This window comes from Lytechinus variegatus, chromosome 2 (genome assembly GCF_018143015.1).
Source record: "Lytechinus variegatus isolate NC3 chromosome 2, Lvar_3.0, whole genome shotgun sequence".
NCBI lineage: Eukaryota > Metazoa > Echinodermata > Echinoidea > Temnopleuroida > Toxopneustidae > Lytechinus > Lytechinus variegatus.
The window spans coordinates 80,440,955-80,466,104 of NC_054741.1; the positions used below are offsets into that span (position 1 = coordinate 80,440,955).

Consider the following 25,150-nt stretch of genomic DNA (forward strand, 5'->3'; position numbering starts at 1 on the left):
GTCAAAGGTCATTTAGAGTCAATGAATGTAGACCATGTTGGAGGAGTCAATATCGAAATCTTAAACCTAAGGTTACTTTTTTGAAATGTCAATGAACTGGCCAGTTTGTGCGTATTTGTTGAATTACCATCATAACTGTGAAATTGTATTGGTCTAGTTCATAAGACTTGGATATAAGAGTAATCACATACCTCTGAACATCCTGTGCATTTTTCAAGTCACATGACCAAGGTTAAAGGTCATTAAGGACAATGAACTTTGGCCATGTTGGAGGGAATTATTAAATTGCTGTCATAACTTTCAAAGTTTATGGATATAGTTTATAAATGGTGGACATAGGGGTAATCAAGTATCACTGACAAGTCTTAGGTCACATGATCAAGGTCAATTGTCATTTAGGGTCAATGGACGTAGTATTGTATCATTATATGAATGGTATTTTTGTTATTGAGGAACAATTATTCTGTAGTAGTTTTCAAAGTTGAATTGCATAATGCAGGTGAGACTGCCAGAGGCGCTTCACTTGTTTCATGTATTCATTTGTCAGTGGGTGATATGTGAATCCTATCTTTTTATCTTTGCTTTCATCCGTTTTTTCTCAATTATTTGGCTATTTTTAGCCTTGCAAGATGTGTTCAATGTGAAGAGAAAAAGGAATTCAGAAATGAATAAATCACAAAAATATAAAATGCATTTCAGTCAAATTTAATCAACAGCATGATTCAACAATAACATATCATATGGGATTTTATACATACATGTATTAAATTCAATAAATTGGCCACAAGCGTGTTGCCTTCTTCTTTTTGTTTTTGTGGGGAACAAGTAATGCAACATAAATGTCATAATCTCAACTATGACTTATTAATCATTGGTTAAAATAGATGATTGAAATACAGTAAAAAAAACATGGCTGCTCTAATGACATAATTTTTAAAGTCAATTTTCAGGAAAGTATTATGTCTTGCTTTATATATTGTAGGACTTCAGAGTAGAATCCAAGAAATTGTAAACAAAATGGAACAGCAAAAATATTTATTTTCTTCAAACCATCCATTTTAAAACCACACGTTTAAATCATGGATGTAATCATGTTCATGAAACCAATCTTTATAATATATCATCCCAATCAAGTAGCCATAGTATTAATACACTGCAGTCATATCAGCAAAGGATCAATTTCAGTTCATCCAAATCAACTTAAATCATAAAATCATGAAAATATTCATCTTTAGGCTTGGTCCCACCCATCTAACCCTGGCCTCCACCCTTTTATGCATGATTCCCTTCGGGTATCACAGGCCTAATTCATTCCCCATAGACTCCTGTGTTAAATTGGCACTTTAAAAAATTCTTTAAAAATAAGGATGAAATTCGGGGGTCGAATGTTTACTACCAGTGGATAGGATATATATCTGGCAATCCATATCTGACCAAAAAGGGTCCCTTGACCAGCTCATTTTAAAAATAAATTGGCGTGTTTGAAGACATCGTCGGGGGGAGCAGATTCATCACCTCAAACAGCAAAATAGCCCTAATCCTTCCGCCAGTCAAAATATAGTCCAAAATTGGTGATATTTCTTCCCAATTTGGGAAAAGGAAGTTCAGTAATCACCAAAAATAGAATCAGTGTTAGATGGACAATCATATGCATACACTTTGTCAATCAGCCATTTCAAAATAAAAAAAATAGCAATGGGTTTGGCTCGAATGAATATCTATGGCCTGCCACTAGTGATTAGGCCCGTGCAGCCTTCAATTTTTAGTCTTACACATAATTGACAGGCATTTCATGTTTTAGATCAAAGCTCATACATGTATGACACTTCCATGCAACTCTTTTATGAACCATAGAAAATAAGAGCATCTCATTGTGAACTGATGTCATCAATCTGTGAAGTTTGTTCCCTTGACCCTTATCAAGTTTCCCTTGTTTGTAATGGCAAACTCTTCCTAGGTGTCTTAATTTTGATGATTAAATATTCAGTCTGTACCGATTACAGTAAAAAAAGTTCAACAGGTATACAAGATTTGTGAAGAGGTCAAAATAGAAATAGCATATGTCATTGGCTTCATTTTCTGATTGTGAATAGTGTTGCTCTCCTACATGATTAAAAAAAATACCATTCTACAATTAAAAGACAAAAAATATATATATACATAGTGTCACTGACTGAATGATGTCAATCAAGAGGTATATGTTCAATCATTATGATAAAATCATTATAGCTCTATCTTCAAAAATATACATTTCATGTATGTACATTGCATGATTTCTATTATATCTCTTCGTATTACACATATTCATATGTATTCCATAAAGATATTAAATACAAAATGACCAAGAATACAGAGAGAAAGAGAGAGAACGGGGCGGGGGGGGGGGTGGAGAAGGTTTGAGTGGAGAAAGCAGAGATACACTTTATATACATCTACTATTGTGAAATGAAGTCATTCTAAATGTAGAACTATACAGATTCACCCTTTCAGAGTCTTGTGATCAAATTAAAAACTTCACATCATTTGATAATCCGTTTAAAGATTTGGATTCATAGATAGTGAAACAAGACGGCAAACTCATTCCTTGAATAATAACTGATTCTTTTTTAATAATTAAATTCTACCAACCCAGATTTTGAATGTGAATCATTTTACTACAAGCATCAGTGAATAAGCATAATTGAAAAAGAGAAGAAATGAAAGGTAGTGCCTATAAAGCTAGAATCACCAACATATTTTACCCTGCTGATCCATACTTTGATTTCCATTTTAATCTTAATAAATGATGTTACTAAAGATAAGATTTAGGCAAACTAAAATTTCATCTCAAGAAAAATTTCAGTATACTATGAATTAAGGCACAATTGTTATTGAACATTCAAATCCAAAGATTAATGGATTAGAAATTACTGGTCCATGTAAATACATGTATTATGTTACCTTGCCACAAATATTATTTTGTCAAAAAACTATTTTTAAAAATACATTTGATGTATTCCTGAAATGTTCTTTGAATAACTTATATCAACAAAGCTATGTAAATTGAATATGCCAGTAACAAGGTTGAAAATCATGCATATACCATTGTATGCATATACCATTGTAAGAAGTTTTCTCTATAATATTTTGAGAACAACAAATTTAGTTGATGCTCTGTTGATAATCTAACCAAGTAGGAATGGATAAATAACCCTTACTTTACGTGCAGGGATTCATGTACTAAAAAACTAACAAACTTGCATATACATTCATTACAAATTCTACATATAAATTGCTTCTATCATGTATGAATACTGCACTCTTTGGTACAATAAAAATTCTTACTAGATAATGACACCCCCACATGGATTCAAAGTTTTAGAACACCTTTGTCATTATTTAATAAAATGATATGGATGATTGAAATAACTATTATTACCTAATTATTAAAATACAAATTTCCCTGCAGGAAAATGAGCAATAAATCACCACCTTGACAAAATCTTTTCAAGATGCAACCAGAAAGCCTACAAGGAGATCATTTTTTTACTTTAAAAAATACAAAACTGTTTTTGTGTTGGTGTTATCCATAGTAAGCCCAGAAAAAGATGCTGACACCCATGGCTAAGACTGCTGAAATGTTCAAGATGATCCTATCTCTCTTGGTTTCTTTGATATCTGTCATCCTCTTCATCTGTTCTTCCTTTTGTTCTGGAGTCATCTCAGGCTGCTTGCCTGTACCACACATCCAATCGACAAGCTTACGGCTAAATGTCACCTCCTCCTCATCTGCAAATGCAAAGAAAACATGAAGAGATGAGATGGTTATATTGAAACACAATGAAACGTTTCCTCATAAGTCAAATAAGCTAACATGATTTGGCAGAGAAGAATTCAGAGGGCAATTTAATTACAAGACAATATATCCATATGTATATAAACCTTTATAGTTTAGAGCTTATGTTCTTGGTATACAATATATATATATACATATTTCTTTAAAAGTCAAGAGGATCATTGCCAATGATATATATTCATTGCCCACAAATAATATATGATTCACCATTCAGTTTGCTAAAGAAAGTATCTTTAAAATTTGAACAAATATTTCCAGTTCATCAAAAATAAAAGAAATTTATATCATGTCAAAGAGCGAAGGTTCTCATATAATCATCCCGCGACTCCAAAGTTTTTTATTTTTACACCAATTTCAAATATTATCCCATCAAATAATGTCATTAAAGAAGTATAGACTTTGATCTGTTGTTTGAACATTTATGATTAAATTGCTTAAAAATCCCCCTTAAAACCAGTAAATCAATGTGTGATGAGCATGAATGACTGAGGCAGTTTTAAAGGAATTTTGGGAAAAAAACCCTTAAATTGTATGAAATGATATCTTGACATACCTTCTGGTTCATCAATGACCTTTTCCTTGAGTTCTTGTACCTCAGAAATGGATAGATCCTGGCGTTCAAGAGTGCTATGACGTGTTGCCCATGTCAGATGAACAAGCTGCCAATGAAAAACATTAAAAAGGACCTCATGATTGTATTTGGAATTATTTATTGGGAAAGGAGACTAAACGATACAGTAACATATGTCGAGTTTTGAAGAGTTTCCTAATATAACCATAAGGTTCTTCTTACTTGAAATTTTATTAAACAAATACCTTCTAAGTACGAATACAATTAGAAGTCAACATGGTAACTATGGCATTATTTTTTTTCCCTTAAGAATATTTACAACAGAAAGAGGCATCTAAACTTTAGAGTGTTACTAGCAAAAGCTACTTACATATTTTGATGGGATAGGTGTAGTAAGCAGGCTTACAATAGCTGTAAAGAGACACACAAAGGCAAATAGGAACATGCCAAAATAGAGGTAGTGCATGTTAGCGATTACAGCAGGTCTGTTATCTTCATCACCACAGCTTGGTGCTGGGTAGGCAAAGTCAAGGATCATACGAACTAAACCAACAACCAAACCAGCCATCAGACCCCAGAATGCTCCCTAGTAGAAAAAAAACGAAACAAACAATCAGCTTGTTAATAGTGATATCACCACCATGGTAACATCAATAACTCCAAGAAGTTAAAAGAAAATGTGAAGGAAAAAAAAAATTAGGAAGTATGATTACTGGAAAGTTTGAAAATTTGCAATTTGTGAAATAAAATATGAAAAGCTATTTACACTGTTTAAACTTGTTTAGGAACTCTTCGATCATTGCATGTAGTTTGTGGAATAGGGGTTTGCTGTAATACTGACTAACATTTGAATCATGAGGCCTCATCAGTTTACTTTTTGAAATGACACAACATTGTTTCTGAATTATTGGGACAAATTTTCTTTGGGAGTACAGACCCATTTGTCTGTCTTCCCATACCAGTACAAACTTGGTTCATCCAGTTTTGAAAATTTGGATGATTGGTCGGGACAGATTCAAAACTGAATGCTTCCACTGATGGAAAGAGGAATGTTCTCTTCCTAACTGTCTTTGTTTGGCATATATAAAGATAAAGTGTACCTTTTCATTAACACGTTCCCATATAATAGCCATAAGGAACACAGCGCATATGGGAGGAGCCAGGTAGCTTGTGACAGCTTGGATGTAATCAAAAAGACGACCTCCCTGAGATGCCTGGATGATGGGAATCCAAAGAATACTGATTCCAACCATTATCAGAATGAAGATTCTACATTGATAGGAAAGGACGAAAGGAAAATATACATTAGTCAAATGAGGATAATCATTAAAATCATGAAAAGTTAAGCATACAGAAGGTTCAGAATTGAATTGTTAAAAATAATCGAGCAAGTAGCTAAACAACTACTTGAATGTAGTGAAGAATTCTGAAGAATATTTCTGACTCTTTAATAATGCAAACTACATGTATAAGGTTTTAAAGTTCCAAAAATCGTGATACTTCAGAATAAATACACAGATATATCAACAGAATCAAAAGATACTGAAAAGAGTCAAGACCCATTAACTATTGGTGAAGATTTATATCTATATATTTTTCTGTGAAGAGATTTTCAAAGTTTACAATAAACATTGATGAGAGCAGTTGCACATACCTTACCCTTGAAATACATCCCATGGTCTAAATTGCTTATAATTCTTACCTTCCTACAATCATAAGTTCGGTCTCGCTTGAATTTGGTCTGATTCGGCGCCAAACATCGATGGTAAAGATCGTGGAACTGCTGTTAAAGATCGATGTCAATGAACTCATCAGAGCGCTCATGATCACAGCCAACATTAATCCACGAGCACCTAAACAAGATAAACAGTTTATGTTTGAAGGTTTTCATGGTGGTACGAGCAATCACAGAGGAGGTTTATGGTACACCATGTGTAAAGTCCTGAAAGGACTAAGATAAGAAAAGTGGATAGAACTGGAGGTAAGGCGAGGAAATGAAGGTTTGAAAGTAAAGTATTCTTTTTTAAATGAGTGTAGTCCTTAACCAGAAGGAGTGGAAAGCTAAGTAGTAGGCAGGCTTTCCACTCCTGGTTTACACTCATTAAAAAAGAATACTCTATTTTCAAACCTCCACTTTCTCGCCTTTCCAATTCACCTCCATTTCTATCCACTTATCTTATTACTTCCAGGACTTTACACATGAAGATAAACAGTATTATAATTATAACATTATCATTCAGAGTTAATTTTTGAAGAGAGCTTTCACTTCAGTCCAGTGTTTGAGATGGAGTGACGATACCCGTAGAGCCAGCCAAATTATATCACTTTTCTGGTTAAACATGTGTCTCTGAATTTTTTTGACTATGTAGTTGTCTTTCACTTGACTGTATTCTTAAAAGAAACAGAAATACTGAACATACCGACAGGCATGATGTTCACAACAAGGAGAGGGTATGCCACGTTGGTACAAGCCGTTTCACTCTGACAATATTTGAGACATTCAGCAGGGTCAGCACAGGCTACCTTGTTTGGGTAGAGGGTCCTGGATACCATTCCTGGAAACACGATGAGGAACATGGGTAAGATCTTGAGGAAGGCAGCCATAACACAACCACCCTTGGCATGGGAGAGAGACTTGGCAGCAAGTGCTCGTTGAACGATAACCTGTAAGAAAAAATGAACAAAATTACATATTATGTACACTTCATGAAATCATTTGCTCAATGAGTTATTCAGCCATAGAACAAAAAACGCATTATGTTGATCTGTTAATATGATTTTGTAAGTATTGTTATCCTTGATGATTGATAATAAAAACATGAATATAAAAAAGTTACCTTGCTATAGGCAAGCTGGTTTATGGAAGATGGTAATAGTGTTGCACTTTATCTTGGTAACCTTCAAAGTTGAGGTTGGAACATGTGTTCAAAGAAGAGTATCTTATTGGAGAGTGCTTCATCATTGTTTTTCTTTTGACAATTATTCATGAGTTTAATTGACTGAGAAATACAGGTGTCTGACTGCTACTATGTAATTTTATGTAATTGTCTGGTAAAACATCAGAAAAGAATTCCTTTCAATGGAATGCCCCCCCCCCTGAATACTAATCAGATTCAATTAAAAACAACACACCCCTGTTTTTGTTGGTATAGCTTAATCAAGGTAATCCTCCAATAAGGCTACATAATTGTTGGATAAAGATAGGTATAGATTTGGATACTGCGCAACAAATTGCAATGTTTTCACTCTTAAAATGCAATGTAGGTTACTAGTCACTCCATTTGTGAAAGGATTACTTATCATCTACAAACATAAACATGATGTATCCATTTCCATTTCCTTCATTTTCTAAACACCATTAGGAATACATACGTCCTTTGTCCTCCCCAAAGGTGGGGGGGGGTTATCCCCAAATTATGCATGTAATCACGATATAACAATAGATGGAGTAATACTTTCTTCACTTCTTCATATTCTCCATCATATTCTCCATCATAATCACATCACATCAAAGCCATGGCATCCTCAATACCTCGACGACATCAAGACCATAATATGACCTAAAACTTTTTCAACAAGACAAAACAAACGTTTTCCCCCCTACTTACTTGATCTGTACACCAGTACCAGATAGAAGAGATTGTGATACCAAAGATCATTCCTGGCCAGGGAAGATCTGCCGTCAGTGGATCACGGAAAATGTGAAAGGCATCAGAACGCGGAAATCCGCAGGTAGTGTTAGGGTTGTTCAGTGTGGTTTCGGGGATGGCTTGGAAGTATTTGATGAACAGCTCATTGTAAGGTACCTCAATAAAACCTGACAGAGTAATAAAGAATGGTGTAATTAAAAGGAGAAATACAATGAACGACATAGGGATCTCAGAACAGATATTAGGTCCCTGCTTATATTCCTCTTACAAACGTTTCTTTATTGGGGAATCTTGGATGCTGTTCTTCAAGTCGGACCTTCACATACAAGTAAGTTCCAAAGACGTAATTGACATGGGCAAATTATTTTTTTTTTAATTTATACAAGACGGGATATACAACTTGAGTTTCAGGATTTTGGAGATCGAGGTAGAATTGAGAATGTCTTCTTAACCTTCTAAACCTTTTTCAAACAGAATGAAAAGCATGTGCTTGCTGTTTACTCTCCGGCATGAGGTACGCATATTTCATTTTCGTCGGAGTAAACAAAATAACAGCAAACCTATCAAGCTTTATACAAGTCTGCGCTATGATCAAAATTAACATTATATGTCTATTTTTGAGAATTGTGAATGAAGAAAATTATACTTACATAGAATCATAAGGACCAGAGCTCCAATTAACATAATAGCAGTCTGCAAGGCATCAGTGTAGATCACGGCAGATAGACCACCTAAAGTTTATCAGATTTTTAAATTAAATGTAATTGAGAATGAAATAATTTCGATTTAATGAAAATGATCACTACATTTTTTACAGTGATGTCCCATATTGCCACAATTTTCTAAGAAATGTTGATAGCATGAATTTTAGCAATTCTGTCTTATGCATTATCTTACAATATATCACACATATACAAGTGATTTGGATTCTTATGATTTAACTGTCACCAGTATTAACTACCCTTCACTGGAGATGACTTGTGCAATAAACCGAGAAGAAGCCATAACAAACTTTTTTACAGCATTTTTAGAACATGTTTGAAACAATAAAAGAAAGACTCAGTCGATATTAGAAGGACAGGCTGGTGTTGAAGAGGAAAAGGGTGGATAGAAAACGGAGAGATGCAATTATATCATCTTACAACTTGATTTACATGATAAAGAAATAAAGAGTTTTCGCATTTACTACGGAGAAAATCTTGACAACGCATCGATTTCTTTGAAAATGCAATAAATGCAATTGAAACCACAATGGAGAGCTGAGTGAGAGGCTTTTGTCGAAAGTCGTTGGACTGGGACAGCAGATCAACCTAAGATTTGCACTGCTCGAGCCATTGCAAATATTTCGTTGTCCAGTGTCAAGAGATTCCGATGCTGTCCCGATCCACCAAGTTTCGACAAAAACCTCTCAGCTCTCCTCTGCGACTTGACTTGCATTTTCAAAGGAATTGGTGCGTTATAGAGAATGTCTCCGTAATACTAATAAATGCGACAAGTTCAAAATATATAGAGGGGGAAGATGAAGAGAGATAGGAAGAGAGGATGCAGAAAGAAATTAAGAGGCGGATAATGACGAGAGAGATAGAGCTAGAGACAGAAATAGGCGGGAAGCCAAGGGGAGGCAACCATCTTTGTATGTCATTGAGCTCTAAGCTAAATATTGATTCCCATAAAATGTCCAAGGCTTAGGAAATGGTTCAAACAAGAGGACATTGACACAGATATTTTGTGGAATGAATCGTCACAAATGACAAGTTTCTCACACTGACCTACATATTGAAAATCATTATTGGTGCAAAAGAGTTGGGGCATTAACCGAACCCGCTCGCTCGATATTGGCATCGTGTCTCTCAAATTAAGTCGTACTTTTTGCCAAACGCATTGCGTCTCTATTTGAATTGAGGATCCCTTTTCGAGAAAGGGTCTTTTAAGTACATCCATCAAGTCTTTTTTTTTACTTCTTAAAAAACGCAACGTTTTCATTGAATAATACCATTGACAATTCAATGTCTGTAATGTCCTTTTGAAGCCCCCCCCCCCCTTATCTTGCAGTCCTCATTCGGAGTAACGCTTTAAAACCGATTGGGTATCAATGATAAAGAAATACCTTGGTGAAACTGAAAAGGCGAGAAAATGTGAACAAAGAGTTTTCCCTTTTCGATAATCATTCCCCTTATAGTCTATATGTATTTTTGTATGGGTTGGGAATAGTCGTCGTGATAAAACGTTCGAAAATGGACTTACCGATTACAGTGTACACTGCTGTGATAGCCAGGAGGATGATGATTGATAGATATAGATCCCATCCGAGGGACTGCTGAACGAACAAAGCTCCAGCAAACAGATCCACCTACAGAAATAATGATTTAGATTTGTCATTTCTTTTTTTTTTACTTTAAACTGCATGATAAATCCGTCACTCAGATTTCAATCTTGATGTCCATGCATTCATTACATTTATATAAACTTACATAACTTATCTATGGAAAATGGTTAAGGAGGATTCTGTGAAACTTGATTATGAAGAATTACCTACTGAAATAGATTTCATTATTTCGTAAAGGACGTAAGAGCATATGATGGTATTTACAGTCTGTATTCTTCAGAGAAATCAGACACCACCAACAGTAGACCTATATAGGGTAAGGCAGCGAGATAGCTCCCAGTCATACCTGAAATTCAGTTTACCGTAATCAAATTGTCATCAAATTAAGAATACTTAAGTATGACGGAACGACAATACATATCCGCCAGCACGTTGGAAGTAGGTCTATGTCATAGGACATTTCGAAAATCTTTTCTCGTTTCCGCTATTCCTCATGCATGCACTCAGTGATTGTATAGAGGCCGGGCCATTTTTAAGTATTTGAAACAGCAAATATGGCTAGATGGCTATGGGTAGAAGAAGAAGAAGGAAGAAGTAGAGAAATTAAGAAGAAGAAGCTAGAATAACTCAGAGCTAAGAGGAGGAGGATGGAGAAAGAGTTTTTTTTAAACCATGTCTTTCCGCAGTACATCAAACAAACACTGGGTTAAAGTACTTTGAATCAGATATTTTGCATTCAAATCGAGACATCGGGTAAAAATGTAGGCAAAAGGTAATTGACACAGACTGAAATAAGATACAAACATACCTGACATGAATTTCACAAAGGACTTATTCAAGGATAATGACGGCAGTGTAAACTGAAACGGTGCGTGAAGAACTTTGTTTGTTTTTTGTGTTTTTGAAGATGGTCTTGCTTGAAAAATTCAAACTATCATTTTGAATTGACAGGTTTCAAAGAACCAGCGACTATTTTCATTGTCTTGATTTTCCAGATTTCACGATTTTTTATTATTTAACTATTACAAGAACTGTATTTTTTCTATACCTAAGTATGCACTTTATACAATAAATCCTCGTGTAAGTGCATGAACAGAGCCATATTATTTTGCCTTGAATGAAATAAAATTTGTAATTATTCTGTTTGTGTGGATGATGTATTGACAGGGTCAGATTTTTCTCTTTAACTGACCCACCCCCAACGCCTATATTGTTTTTTTCTTTCTTTGTTCGTTTATCCCCTGGCTTGCTTCTTCGATCTTGCTAAGCCCAAATTAGATGTGGTATTTCATAATAATGATAATTAATATAATGATGATGGTGATGATGATGATGATGATAAAATTAATAATGATAATAATAACAGTGACATTAATAACAAACAGTTATCGTACGGCGCATCTCACATTTTTAACTTTTCTATGTGCTTTCAAAGGACTTGGTATCATTATCCCGGCTTTTCTATAGCCTGGCAGCCAGACACCGCACAAGTATTTCAATGAATTAATTATGCCAGGTAAACATTTACCTCACGTGCAGTGCAGCACAATTTGGACCATTTTTTTGCTGATAGAAATCACACCATGGCTAAGATTTGAACCCACGACCTTTTGTTTTAAAGTCCGACGACTAGTCCAGTTTGCCACAAGTAACGGTCCACAAAAGAGACTAAATGTTCTACTGACAAGAAAGTGATGGGGGGCGATTATCGCAGTCATTGCCAACTAAAGTGTTGAAATTGAACGAGCTAGATATTCCAAGCTTATTGCGTTGCATCATGTATTATGTTTCACTGATCTTCCGCTGACGAGGCAGCTGAAATAAGTGTTATCCTTATTGGACCCCTTTAGAATCTTTAATTTGACCAAGGACACTTATAGGGACTGTTTCCAGAATATCAATGAAGGGATGTGGTTGATTCAAATTCAATAATTTAATTTACAGCAGCAGCTGTGACTAGAGCCAATGCGATATGTAAGGGACATAGTATTAGAAAATATAAACAAGAGAGAGAGAAAACAAAATGGTCAGGCTTTCATAGGCAAGGTGGATGCCCAAAATGCCCCCACACTATGAAAACTGGAAAAAGAATATATAATTCTCACAAAAAATTAAGAGGACAGCTAATCATTACTTCAGATTTTGTTTCTTACAAACTATACTGTGTGTGTTTTCTCCCTCATTTTTGCCTCATACCATGCGTACCGAAATTCGGGGGGGGGGGGATATCACTGGACCTAAACTTCATAAAGCATTTCTATTATACTATCGCAAAACTTGTCCGCATGACCACTTCTCTATTTACAAGTGCAGCACAGTGAATTGGAAGGAGTGCTAGAAAATTAAAAAAGCCACTCATTGAGCATAAGGCATATAAGAACATTATGTAGGCCTACTTATTACAAAAAAGTTAGACTTGAAGGAGCTGTACAGTAATGCAAAGGTAGATGCTCATTGAAATGAAGTAAGAGATGTTGGAAGTAATCTGTTATCATTCAGCTCAAACTTTTCTCATTGATGAAACGAAATAAGCTTATCAAGGCGCCAGTTAGAAATCAACATAAAATATATTGGTAGATATATATAAAATATCCAAAGACTAGTATTTTAACTTTTTTGAATTGGATATAGGAAAAAAAAATCTTTCACGGAATGACTTTGCATTATTGCAATGATTATCTGTGATCGTATAATACATGTAGGAGATATAACTTGAATTTCCAACGTTTATTTTTAGGCAGAAGAGGATGCTGCAGCCCCTAATCCATCCCCCCACCACCACTCCCCCGATCAACACCTCTATCAAAATAATATCATCACCATTCTGCGTAATTGTAGTTTACTTTCAAACACTACAAGCAGTCTGACCATTATCTGTTTATTCCATTTACAGAAGCTAAAATCAGGTCATATCATGTTTATGGACGAATTTCAGGAGGTACAAAAATCAATATTTCAATATTTGATTAGTGCAAAGCAAGCAAAATGATATAGGTCGAACAAATGTTACAACAAAACAGACTGAATGAAGTGCAATGTAAATGATAATTCAAAATTTGACTGAGTGGAGAGACTCAACATATGCATCAAAAATGGATAAATTATTCTACTGTATAGCAATATAAAAAAATGGAAGGAAGAAAATGGATAAAGCTCAATGCAGAGATTATAGATAGGTGTATAGATAGATAGATGTATAGATGGATAGATGTATAGATAGATAGATAGATATGCAGACATATAGATAGATAGATAGATAGATAAACATATAGGTAGGTAAATAGATAGACAGATAGATAGATAGATAGAGATAGATAGATAGATAGACAGGTAGATAGATAGATAGATAAATAGATAAATAAACATATAGATAGATAGATAGATAGATATGCAGACATATAGATAGATAAACAAACATGTAGGTAGGTAAATAGATAGATAAACATATAGGTAGATAGATAGATAGATAAATAGATAGATCCTACAGCGTTTCCCATACACTATCAATTTTCGTATACGTCACAGCCATGACAGCTCTATTTGCAGCTGTGTGATGGTGTGTCCTCCATCTAAGCTTTAAGTATAGTATGTCAAAATATAGCTCACATTAATGTCTTCAAGCAGACATAAACAAAATATTTTACTTTTTTGTGCTGTTTCCTGTACCGTTGAAATACTACCTCCCATTTCTCCCGATCTAATTAATTCTTGCGTTTTCAAGGATAGTAAATATTTCCAGCTATTATTTTTACGTTAACCATCACTGATCCATATTAAACCTGTATAATGATTTGCTTATATCGAGCACTGTGGATGAACATTTACTAGATAGATTTTAATCAGACAAACATGTCACTATTTTCTAAGAATAGACGAGATTGGCACGAAGCAAACAGGTCAAGGGGTATTATCACTCGTATTATCCTCCCCAGAGAGCTAGCATCTGATGGCTAATGGATGATGGGGGTAGAATCCCATGATGCATTGCCTGCTCGGTGCCGTATTCGACACTCGTGATACATATATGAAATAATGTATTTTGGATAAATGAAAATTACATAATATCCTGACTATTAAAGATATGCGCCATCGCAGACATGGGGGGAATGGAAGGGTCAATGGCTATACATGGGTAAAATAATACTTATCAATTCCGACTTCATTGAATAGTTCCCCCGTTTTTGTATGTGGGTAGATTTAACAGCTTTTTAAACAGTTGGTCCGCATAGTCATCAATTACATATTTTAGCATTTAGAACATTCTTAAAATCATTCCCAGTCGAAACCGTGTTGTGCCAACATATCTCTTGTTAATGTTGTCGTTTATATATCTCAATTACAACCGTGTGATGCATCACATTTCAATGATATTTGTAACAAGTATCAAAAGAGACTAAGTTATAGCTTTAAACACTGCAGCAAAACAATATTTACCTGTCGTCTCATCCTTCTTACATATTACTTATGTCAAGTCAGGAAAAATAAATAGACTTTGCTAAACAGTCCTTCAAACCTGCAATAAGCTCCAGATTTCAGCCGAATAAACTAGGTCAATTGGAAATCACATTTTCACCAGATTCATTTGTTCAATGATTTGCATTTTCTCCACAGGCAAAAGTAACTTTTGCCCTAGATGTCTAATGTTCCTATCCAATTCAGAGTCAACCGGCCATGTTTCAATCGCAAATATTGTGTCATCGTGTACCATGAAGGATGAGGGAATATTAGTGTTTGAATTGGATGTTTATTCCGGTATCATATAGACTTTGGAATTTAAATTTCCTCATCACCACGACCATAGACAGATTTGGAAAGTATGATATTGATACTGATGATATAGTGACCATGAATGTGCGATGGCCCTTGATAATAATGATGCTGATATATTAATGGTAACAATCATTGCGATGCTGGTCTAACACACTTGGGTAATGGCAAATGCGATGATCTTATAACGCCAGTGATGGCGCTGATGATGATGATGATGATGTTAATGATAATGATGATGACTATGATGATTATGATGTTGATGGTGATGATGATGATGATGATGTTAATGATGATGGTAATGATGATGACTATGATGATGATGATGATGATGATGATGATAATGATGATGGTAATGATGATGACTATGATGATGATGATGATGATGATGATGATGATGATGATGATGATGACGATGACGGCGGCGACGACGATGATGATTATGAATACAATAATGAAGATTTCTATAGGATTTGGACGATTCATTATGAAACTGACGATGTTGAAGTAGACGATGATGATGGTATATGATGATGATGATGCATTATTGTGATATAGATCATGGCGATGATGGGACTGTTGACGATGTCGTGGATGATTATCTTACCGATATTTTAGTGACAATTGAGAGGATGAGCGCAAGAACAGCTAGATAGATCCTCACTCTCTGACCACCAAACCGCTTCCTCAGGTACTCGGGCATTGTAAATACCTGTCATGGAGTAAAAATATGAAATAAACAATTTGATTACAGCTTGATCATCGCATGGAAATTCGGAAAAAAAACCTTCCATCCCATATATAACTATGTGCATATTTTTGCACATTGCCTGATAATCATATTTTGAGTAGATATCGAATGGATATTTATCAAATGCATCTTTTTTCAAGAAAGTAAGCTTCGGATCATATCTTTAATTTTGATTTCCTAAACTAAGCGATATGCGAGTATGAAACAACGAACTTTTGTTCTTGTTGTATCATTAGTTCTGTGTCATGTTTGGTATCATATTTTTACAAAGATACTGTCAGAAATGTCAAGAAATAAATGTTTACTCGGCAGCAATTTTCGAGTGTTTCGAAAAATATTGTGATAGCAGACTTCAGCCAATCTCCATTATAATTAAGAACAAGGGCGGACGAAGGATAAATTAGTTGTCAGCATGCGGAGAGAAAGAGGTATAGAGAGGGTATAGGGGCAGGGGTAGTGATAGGATTAGATGATAAAGGATGTATTAATCTAAAATAAATGACATACACATCACGAAGGGGGGACAAGGAAAGAGAGAAATGTTCAATAAAAAGAATTAAGGGGAGAAGAAAATGAAACCCGGTGAAGGTTCAAGTCTTTTGAAAAAGTTCAAGTCGTGCATAAGGGTGACATATAGGCATAATTACACTGCAGTGTTTAACAAGTCAATAACAAAAATAGTTGCGACTACGATTCAGAAACCTATGTCTAAACCCGGGAGTCTAAATAGCTTTGCTTTATTGGTCATTAATCCAAATTTCATTTCAACTTTGAACAAGCAATCAAAACCAGTATTTATCAGTCAATGTTAATGACCTGGGTGCCTACCAAAAAGTTGTTGATATTTTACTAGACCTAGCAAGGACGAAATCGACTACAATATTTTTTCCATTTTAGAAACCGATTGGGCAATATGCCTAGTTAAAGCGTCGGCAAGCTACTAATATTGAGTTGAAATTTGTATCATGTAGGTGAATTAGGTAGATTTTAAAGATTTGACAGTCATTTACAAAAGACATGATTCAAAATTCTCAATCACTATAATATTCAATATCACTAACTTACATAGTGATGATAATACCTCTTCCACAATGACAGTAAAAAAAACGAAATACTTTTTATCTATTAAAAAAATGTTTGAGTAGGAGATATAACTAATGTAAGCGCTCTAAATGCTGTCATCTCACATTATCTCACTCTTTCTATATATTTTTTTCCTTTCTATCTCTCTATTTAATTTCACCCCCAAAATAAATAAATAAGTCTGTAAATACCATATAGCATGTTTATGAATCAGCTAGAACACACTTATTCATTGAGCCCCGGTATATATATCTATATTTTGATAAATCAATACATAGAGAAAGATCATAATACTCATTAAGTGATAAAAATGAAGAAATAATTGATCTTGTGCAAATCTCGATAAGCGATTAGTGAAATGAATCCACCCTTTACTTTGTGATTATGGACTTTAATTGTTATACGCCCTTTGAAGGGGCTCTCTTTAACGAAACAATTTCACGAAACACTTCAAAAGTTCGACGACTTGCCATTGAGTATTTAACATGAATACAATGCGTGATGCAGAACGGCTATCAGTCTTGACCCATTATTGACTTGTAAGTCATATTTATCTTTTATAATATTGCTATAAGGTTAAGGTAACACGGCATGACTTGCAATTAAGAGTTAACCTGTTATTCAATTTTGTTTACAAAAAGAAAGAAAAGACAAAACTGAAATAGAATGTTCCTGAATGAAATGAAAGAAATGTAGTAGTATTATAGTCATGAAAGTATTAGTAGTAGTAGTAGTAGTAGTAGAAGTAGTAGAAGTAGTAGTAGTAGTAGTAGTAGTAGTAGTAGTAGTAGTAGTAGTAGTAGTAGTAGTAGAAGAAGAAGAAGTCGTTTAGTAGTAGTAGTAGTAGTAGTAGTAGTAGTAGTAGTAGTAGAAATAGTAGTAAGTAAGTAAGTAGTAGTAGTAGTAGTAGTAGTAGTAGTAGTAGTAGTAGTAGTAGTAGTAGTAGTAGTAGTAGTAGTAGTAGTAGTAGTAGTAGTGGCAGTAGTAGTAGTAGTAGTAGTAGTAGTAGTAGTAGTAGTAGTAGTAGTAGTAGTAGTAGTAGTAGTAGAAGAAATAGTAGTAAGTAAGTAAGTAGTAGTAGTAATAGTAGTAATAGTAGTAGTAGTAGTAGTAGTAGTGGTAGTAGTAGTAGTAGTAGTAGTAGTAGTAGTAGTAGTAGTAGTAGTAGTAGTAGTAGTGGTAGTAGTAGTAGTAGTAGTAGTGGTAGTAGTAGTAGTAGTAGTAGTAGTAGTAGTAGTAGTAGTAGTAGTAGTAGTAGTAGTAGTAGTAGTAGTAGTAGTAGTAGTAGAAATAGTAGTAAGTAAGTAGTAGTAGTAATAGTAGTAATAGTAGTAGTAGTAGTAGTAGTAGTAGTAGTAGTAGTAGTAGTAGTGGTGGTAGTAGTAGTAGTAGTAGTAGTAGTAGTAGTAGTAGTAGTAGTAGTAGTAGTAGTAGTAGTAGTAGTAGTAGTAGTAGTAGTAGTAGTAGTAGTAGTAGTAGTAGTAGTAGTAGTAAAAAAGTATAGTAATAGAAGTCATATAGTAATAGTAAAGTAATGATATACTTACGCCTGCAGACATGTAAACCGGAAGAAAGATCCAACCCAGGAGCAGGAGGATAAACATGGCCTGTATATTTTAGTGAAGAAAAAAAAATTGGAATACTTGGTTATTATTATGGTCTTGAATTGAATTCAATTGGAACATTTCGAAAATACTCGTAAATTATCACTTATCGTGCTCTTTCCCATCCGCCATCCCCACTTCTCTCTTTTGGTTACCATGGTTATGGCTCGTTATTCCTTTGGTGTAAATATTCTGAATGTCCATAATCCGAAAACGAATTGAGATTTCAGATTCGATAGTCCGAATTAAGTAGTGAGGAAAGTATGGTTCGTAACGTTTGTTTTGCTCTAGCAGTCTAGCTGCACTAACCTTTCATTTCTGGACTATCTAACAGTCGGAGAAATAAACTCAATTTTTCTCTTTCGGATTAACGACCCTTTGGAACAATGCTATAATGTTCGCATTATCAAAACTATTTTTGATTTTTGGACTAACAAAAATATTGGCGTATAAAATTTGTGTGTCATTGTGAATTACGAACGTACATCCCCATCTCACATTCGCATTATAAGCATTATAAGGCCTATTGGAAATCTAGCTTTAATACAAAAAACACGGATATCGTCAAACCATTTTATGATTTAATCCTTTTTAATATGATGTACATAATATACCACACTAATAATTTCGATATAATACAGATACAGTGCTATTTAATGTGTGGTATATAAGGTCAATATGTAAATAAAAAGAAAAAATATGTAATTTGGACCTTGTCTTGGAAGCGCTATTTTGTATTTGTGTTGATGAGTGATGTTTAGGTTTACCTTACTCTAAACTATGGTGATCACCCACATCACTTTTGATTTTAAGCATATTAAAATCAACATGATGTATATTAACAGGTTTCAAACAATCTTCTACACACCAAACAAACAACCATGTATTCAAACAACGGCTCAAACCACCTGATCTCCACCATCGACCACAATAGGACATTAACTCTATATAATAATAGATGTTCGTTATTAACTCTACATGACCTCGGTTATGACAATTGTGTTCGTTTGCAGCATTTCAAATCAAAATCAAATCTTTTGAATACTGCAATTACCCTGATGGCATGACCATAATAAGTGTAGAATCAGTACTAAGGGAAGTGAATAATTTTAGAATGATTTGAAGGATGCACTGGCTAACCTGAGAGGCGGGAGAAAATGGGCCGTACTAACTCTGATTTCCATTTTTTTCTTTTTGGTGATTATACCGTATAAAGTTTACATGGTGTAAGGCCCTATAACAACCCCGTGTATAAATTACCCTTAATGGGGGTCACATCGACTCTTTGAGCCGTATTCTGAACTCTGGCTTACTTTTAACTGTTGCATCAAACGTTTTTACCTGAGAAAACTCTGGTAAAAACTGAAAACTAAGGTTAGTCTGATTTCTGCCATTGATTTTAAAACAGGGCAAAAACACCGGTAAAAACAACCTGAGTTTTCTCAGGTAGAAATTTTTATGCAACGGGCCCACTCATGCAAATGTGAGAACTACCAAACAACTCGTTTTTCGACCTTATCAAGACTAGTTCGTTTCGTGCTGATTTATAAATTTGATTCTTTTACAATATCTCGTTTGTCAATGTAATGGTTGTTAATGGTATGTCTATCATCATCATCTTAATTCTCGATCATTATAAAACATGGCATTATGGCATGACGATAGTATATTTTTCTACATAACAACAAATAATGAATACGTGACGAAAGACATAATTTGGCACTGGTATTTGTAATATTAGTGACATCGTTATCTGAACAAATTAGTAGCCCTGATGAAAACTATAATCCCAGACTATAATGACATTATGGACATGGAGTGGGAGACGGCAATCGACAGCAGTAGCAAAAAAAAAACCCTGGATATTTTCACCTTATCAGCATGGTCGCATTTTCTTTATTTTCCAGGCTTGGCAATCAAGGCAATAAAATTTATAAGTACACATATATCCAACGTTATTGGTTGGTCGTTGCCATGCAAAAATGCTATTCAAACCAAAATGATTCAAAATTTTAGCGAAAAGTTTGTGAACCTTTCTAGTACCAGGCGCGGATCCAGGAGGGGGCCGAACCGGCCCCGGTCCCCCCCCCCCCCTATTTTTTGAAAACCTGCAGAAAAAACTGTACTCTTTATCTTGATAGAAATTACGAAAAGCAGGAAGAAAAGTAAGAAAGAGCTATTATACAGCCTCGTAACGGCCGGCCCGTCCCCGAAAGGAACCAAGAAAAGGATGAGGGGAAGAATTGGAAAAAAAGACTTTGATTTACACAAATTTTTATATCAAAATTTTCAGCTCGCGAGCCCGAGCTCGCATTGTTTTATTTGTGAAATACCTATCCTCTTTGGAAATTCTTTCCAAAATTTGTCAAAATGCTCCTGTATCATGTCAATATATAAAAACTTAAGCTCGTGCTTCGCGCTTGCATTTAATTGTTTGAGACACACAAGCTTGTTCTTTAATTTTAAATAAAAACGCGCTTAGACCGTCGAGTTTTCAGGTCAGAATATCGCTCTCATTATTTAATTGGTGATACTTGTATCCTCTTCATTAATCACTAAAAACAGTCCTAATTGAGTCCCTTAATTTTTACGTTACTGTAATAAAATTTCGGCTCGCGCTTCGCGCTCGCATTGTTTGGTTGGATACTTATCTTTGTTCATGATTATAAAAACTGCTCAGAATCTTCAGTTCTAAGTACATAAAATATCAAAGAATTTTTTGCTCGCGATTCGCGCTAGCATTATACATATACTTAAACTTCAGTCTTTAGTTAGGTCTACCCCCTGAAAAACCAACAAAAATAGAATTATGGCGGCCAATCGAGAAAAATGTTGCTGAAAATATTTTTCGGCCCCCCCCCCCCTATTGGCGAAAGCTGGATCCGCCCCTGAGTACTATGCAGTTGTCTTTCCCAAGTAATTCGAACCATAACATTGTATAATTTTGAACTGCTCCCCCAATATAAAAAATGCAACCACTGAACGCTGTATATACATGACTATATCTGTTCAATAGGAGAAGAGCGGAGTCCTTCATCCTTTTATACTATTAAAGCATTATGAGGATATTGTGGGCGTAGATGTGTGTTTTCGAGGCGGGACTTTTTTTTCTCAAGGAATACAATAGCTTCTATATGCCTCAATTATCAATCATATTCATCATTTCATTTTATTTCATTAGAGGGTTGTGGGGCAGATAACCTTTGGACTATTACATATGGCGATCACAACAATAGAACCTCAGAATGATTGAACCTTGTATGATGTAGTTGTTTGTAATGATCAAGTGAACAAGACAAGTAAATGTGCACTTTTCAACCATGCATTTTATTTACTGTCTCCTTTTCCCGAAGCCTTTCTGAATTAAGAAAAGAGTAGAAAAGACCATTGGAACAAGATTCTATCTAGGAATTTGGTCCTGTTTACATTTTGAGGGGGTGTTCACATCTAAATGTTCCTAAAGTTACCTGTCAGGACTTAGGCTTCTTGGTATTTAGAGTGTTTTCTAAACTTCCAAAAAGTTGCATTCAGGTAAAAAAAAATATTTTTTGAGCAACTTTTCTTGTGGGCATGAAAACAAATTGAAAAAAAAAAACGATCTCCCTCCCCCAACTCTCTTTCTCTCTCTCTCTCTCCCTCTCTCTCCAAAACGAAAATGGTGCCAAAAGCCTGTGGCCCTATACCTGAATCTACTTGAACACTTTCGAATATACTTTACAGAATAAATAATTTTTTACTGGGTCTTTGGGAATATAACATTGCATACTTACATTGAACTCGAAGGCGCCCACGGCAATGCCTCCTGCTGCCCCAGACCCAGCCAGGCCAATGAAATGACCGGATCCGATGTTACTGGAGAACAACGATGCACCAATGGGCCACCATAGCATGTTCTTACCAGCCAAGAAGTATCCCTTGAGCGTTGCTCGACTGGATTGAAAGGATGCCTGTTGTCATGGAGATAATAATAACGGGGAAGGATTTTAATTATCATGATGATGAGAAGAAAAACATGATGAGAGTAATGAAGAAGAGAAGAAGAAGAAGGAGGAGGAGGAGAAAGATGAAAAAGATCAACCAAGAAGATCCGAGAATATAAACAGTCGTTATATTACATAGTCTGTAGTGAAACTGCATGTCTTTTTAACATGTTTAAGCAAAGGAACCATTTCTCGTCGTTGCATATGCCTTCACAAACCCCTATAACTTAATAATTCGATCTTGCCACTCGCGTTTCCAATTCATTTCACCCAATGTTACCATTCGGGACTCAATACTGAAACACATTTTAAAAAAAAAGTAAAATGCGAGTGTCGAAAGAGGAGGAAAGTCTTGGTCATGGTTGACCAAAGATGCTTCAAGCTCGAATCTCTTTTTCATAAGCATCTTCATTACAGTCAAGTTGCCGGTTATCGTGGGGGAAATGTATAAACCTTGCTTCTTTCTTGTAAGAAAAATACAGAATAATAAGCGGTTAAGTCTGCGTACCAACGCGGCCCTAAACATGCTAAAGGGAACCCAGTTGACAAACTTCATCAGTTCAGTTGGTCAATAGTCATAATAAAACGATGATTCCTAACCTACTTGGATAAACTCTCAGGCTTCAGAGGGTTAACCTATTTATTACACTGATTTATAATATGATATTTATTTATATTTACCCTAATGGCTATAAATATAAAATCAATCAAACATCCAAATATCACATTATATGAAATCATAAAATCACACGATAGACCTTAAAATGAAAGCATCTACCCTTTATGCATGTTATGTTAAGTTTAGTTATGCTAGTTGAAAAATTATATAAGAAGTATATAGATTACTAACGATTCCCCTTTATCCCCACCTCTTTATATAGTCTCCGATTATGTCGAGGTCGTTTATACTTCGAAAAATGGGTGGATAGATCGAAGTCAAACAACTTTGCAATAACTTCCAATTCTCACCGTCATGATTTACGCCTGCATTTATTGAATGATGTGCATACTACATACCATGACAGACTGCCATTATTTCTCAAATAACCACTTTCTTGTTTTTAACATTGCCATTTATACTACATACATCAGAGCAAACATGGTGTCCAATTATACTAGTGACACTAGACATGTTAGATATGATACTTGTAAAGAAAGAATATCAAGGTGGATTGCCTTCGATGTGATATTTATCTGCATCAAATGCATTAACGAACGCAGTGAAGGGGTGAAGTTACCACACCGCGAAAATAAGATATACGATATAAGATATACCCCTGTGAGTAAAACCCTGTTGAGTAAAAAAACCCTGTGAGTAAAAACCCTGTGAGTAAAAATTGACACCTCAGAAATCCCAAATTCAAGAAAAAAAAAGTATGCCACAAAAGCATAAACATTATATATGACTGGAAAGAGTATCTTCTCCGAAATTATTTAATACTATAATTATGGGGTATGTGTTAACGCTTTGATGATCAGGAGGTATACTTTGCAGTTATGTAAATTTTGAGTTGCGCCAAAGTAAGGCATGCATGCAATGAATGAAACCCGGATGCCAATGATGTCATAGTACACATATTTGCAAATCCCTTTTCAATGAAATCAACTTGAGAGTTTATACTAAAAAACGTTGAACATTATAATGTAAATTACTGAAAAGGTGCTTTGAAATGGATTTTAATGCAACTCTTGTAGGATTATGACGTCATTGACAAAACACCCAATGTGTCGACCTTTCAATATGTCTCATTTTAACCATCTGCGCACGAGAATTGTTGGTAATCAGTCGGAATATGAAAAACGACGATGAATGTGATTATGGCGCCCCGATTTTTACGCCAAATATATAAGCGCGTGGAAAAAAATGAAGCCTTGATTAATGGGTCATTCCCCAACTTAAAAGACTTGTAAATACGAATGTTCAGTACGTGTATGCAATGTTTCCCGATGTGGTATTTAACATAGAGATTGCTTCAGACCAATCCACACTATTCGCTATACGGCGCCAATATACAAACTATTCAGACCGTATTGTGAACAGGAGATGGATAGTACGTAGGCGCCTGCATTTCCGCGCCAAAATAGTTTCATGATGGATCAGTCTACCTAGCTATTCTCATCAAATAATTCCCTTAAATATATATTTATATATTTGCATATGGTGCTTGATTATGTTTTAAACTAAATTGGTACATTTGTCTGTTGGTGTGCATGTTGAAAACATATTTTGCTTCACCATATTATAGTTGTCCCTAATTCATGGAAATTTTTTCTCGATTAAAAAACAAGTTTCTACTCGAGCGCATCATTGTGTTAGTTAGACTTGAATTATGTTTATAGCGTTCTACTAATGGGTTTGATAGAAATTCATTTCAATCTAATCTTTTACGGGGAGGGATTTCCCTGTTCATAAGATCTTTATAAAGGGGATTGCATATGCGGGGTAGTTCTCTGCATAGAATGATAATCTATGAAAGCAAGCAGGAAGGACGTTCGACAATACAATAATTTTTGGCAGAATTATACAAGCCTTGTCACTTTGACCAACATTGTACCGTCGATTTAATCAACTGTAATAATTCA

The 25,150-nt window shown here is 35.0% G+C and overlaps 1 protein-coding gene across 1 annotated transcript in view; it reads right to left on the reverse strand.

Moving 5' to 3' along the window:
• Positions 1–1,721: 1,721 nt before the first annotated feature.
• Positions 1,722–25,150, reverse strand: part of LOC121409212 (sodium/glucose cotransporter 4-like) — a 48,486-nt gene continuing 25,057 nt past the window's right edge. The window contains exons 2-13 of the mRNA XM_041601067.1: positions 22,358–22,534; positions 18,531–18,590; positions 15,757–15,861; positions 10,301–10,406; positions 8,707–8,787; positions 8,015–8,223; positions 6,827–7,070; positions 6,109–6,259; positions 5,507–5,675; positions 4,777–4,992; positions 4,389–4,494; positions 1,722–3,768 (exon numbers count right to left, since the gene is read on the reverse strand). Of these exons, the coding sequence (XP_041457001.1) occupies positions 3,563–3,768; positions 4,389–4,494; positions 4,777–4,992; positions 5,507–5,675; positions 6,109–6,259; positions 6,827–7,070; positions 8,015–8,223; positions 8,707–8,787; positions 10,301–10,406; positions 15,757–15,861; positions 18,531–18,590; positions 22,358–22,534 (1,830 nt within the window). The 3' untranslated portion in view covers positions 1,722–3,562. The remainder of the gene's footprint in view (positions 3,769–4,388; positions 4,495–4,776; positions 4,993–5,506; positions 5,676–6,108; positions 6,260–6,826; positions 7,071–8,014; positions 8,224–8,706; positions 8,788–10,300; positions 10,407–15,756; positions 15,862–18,530; positions 18,591–22,357; positions 22,535–25,150) is intronic.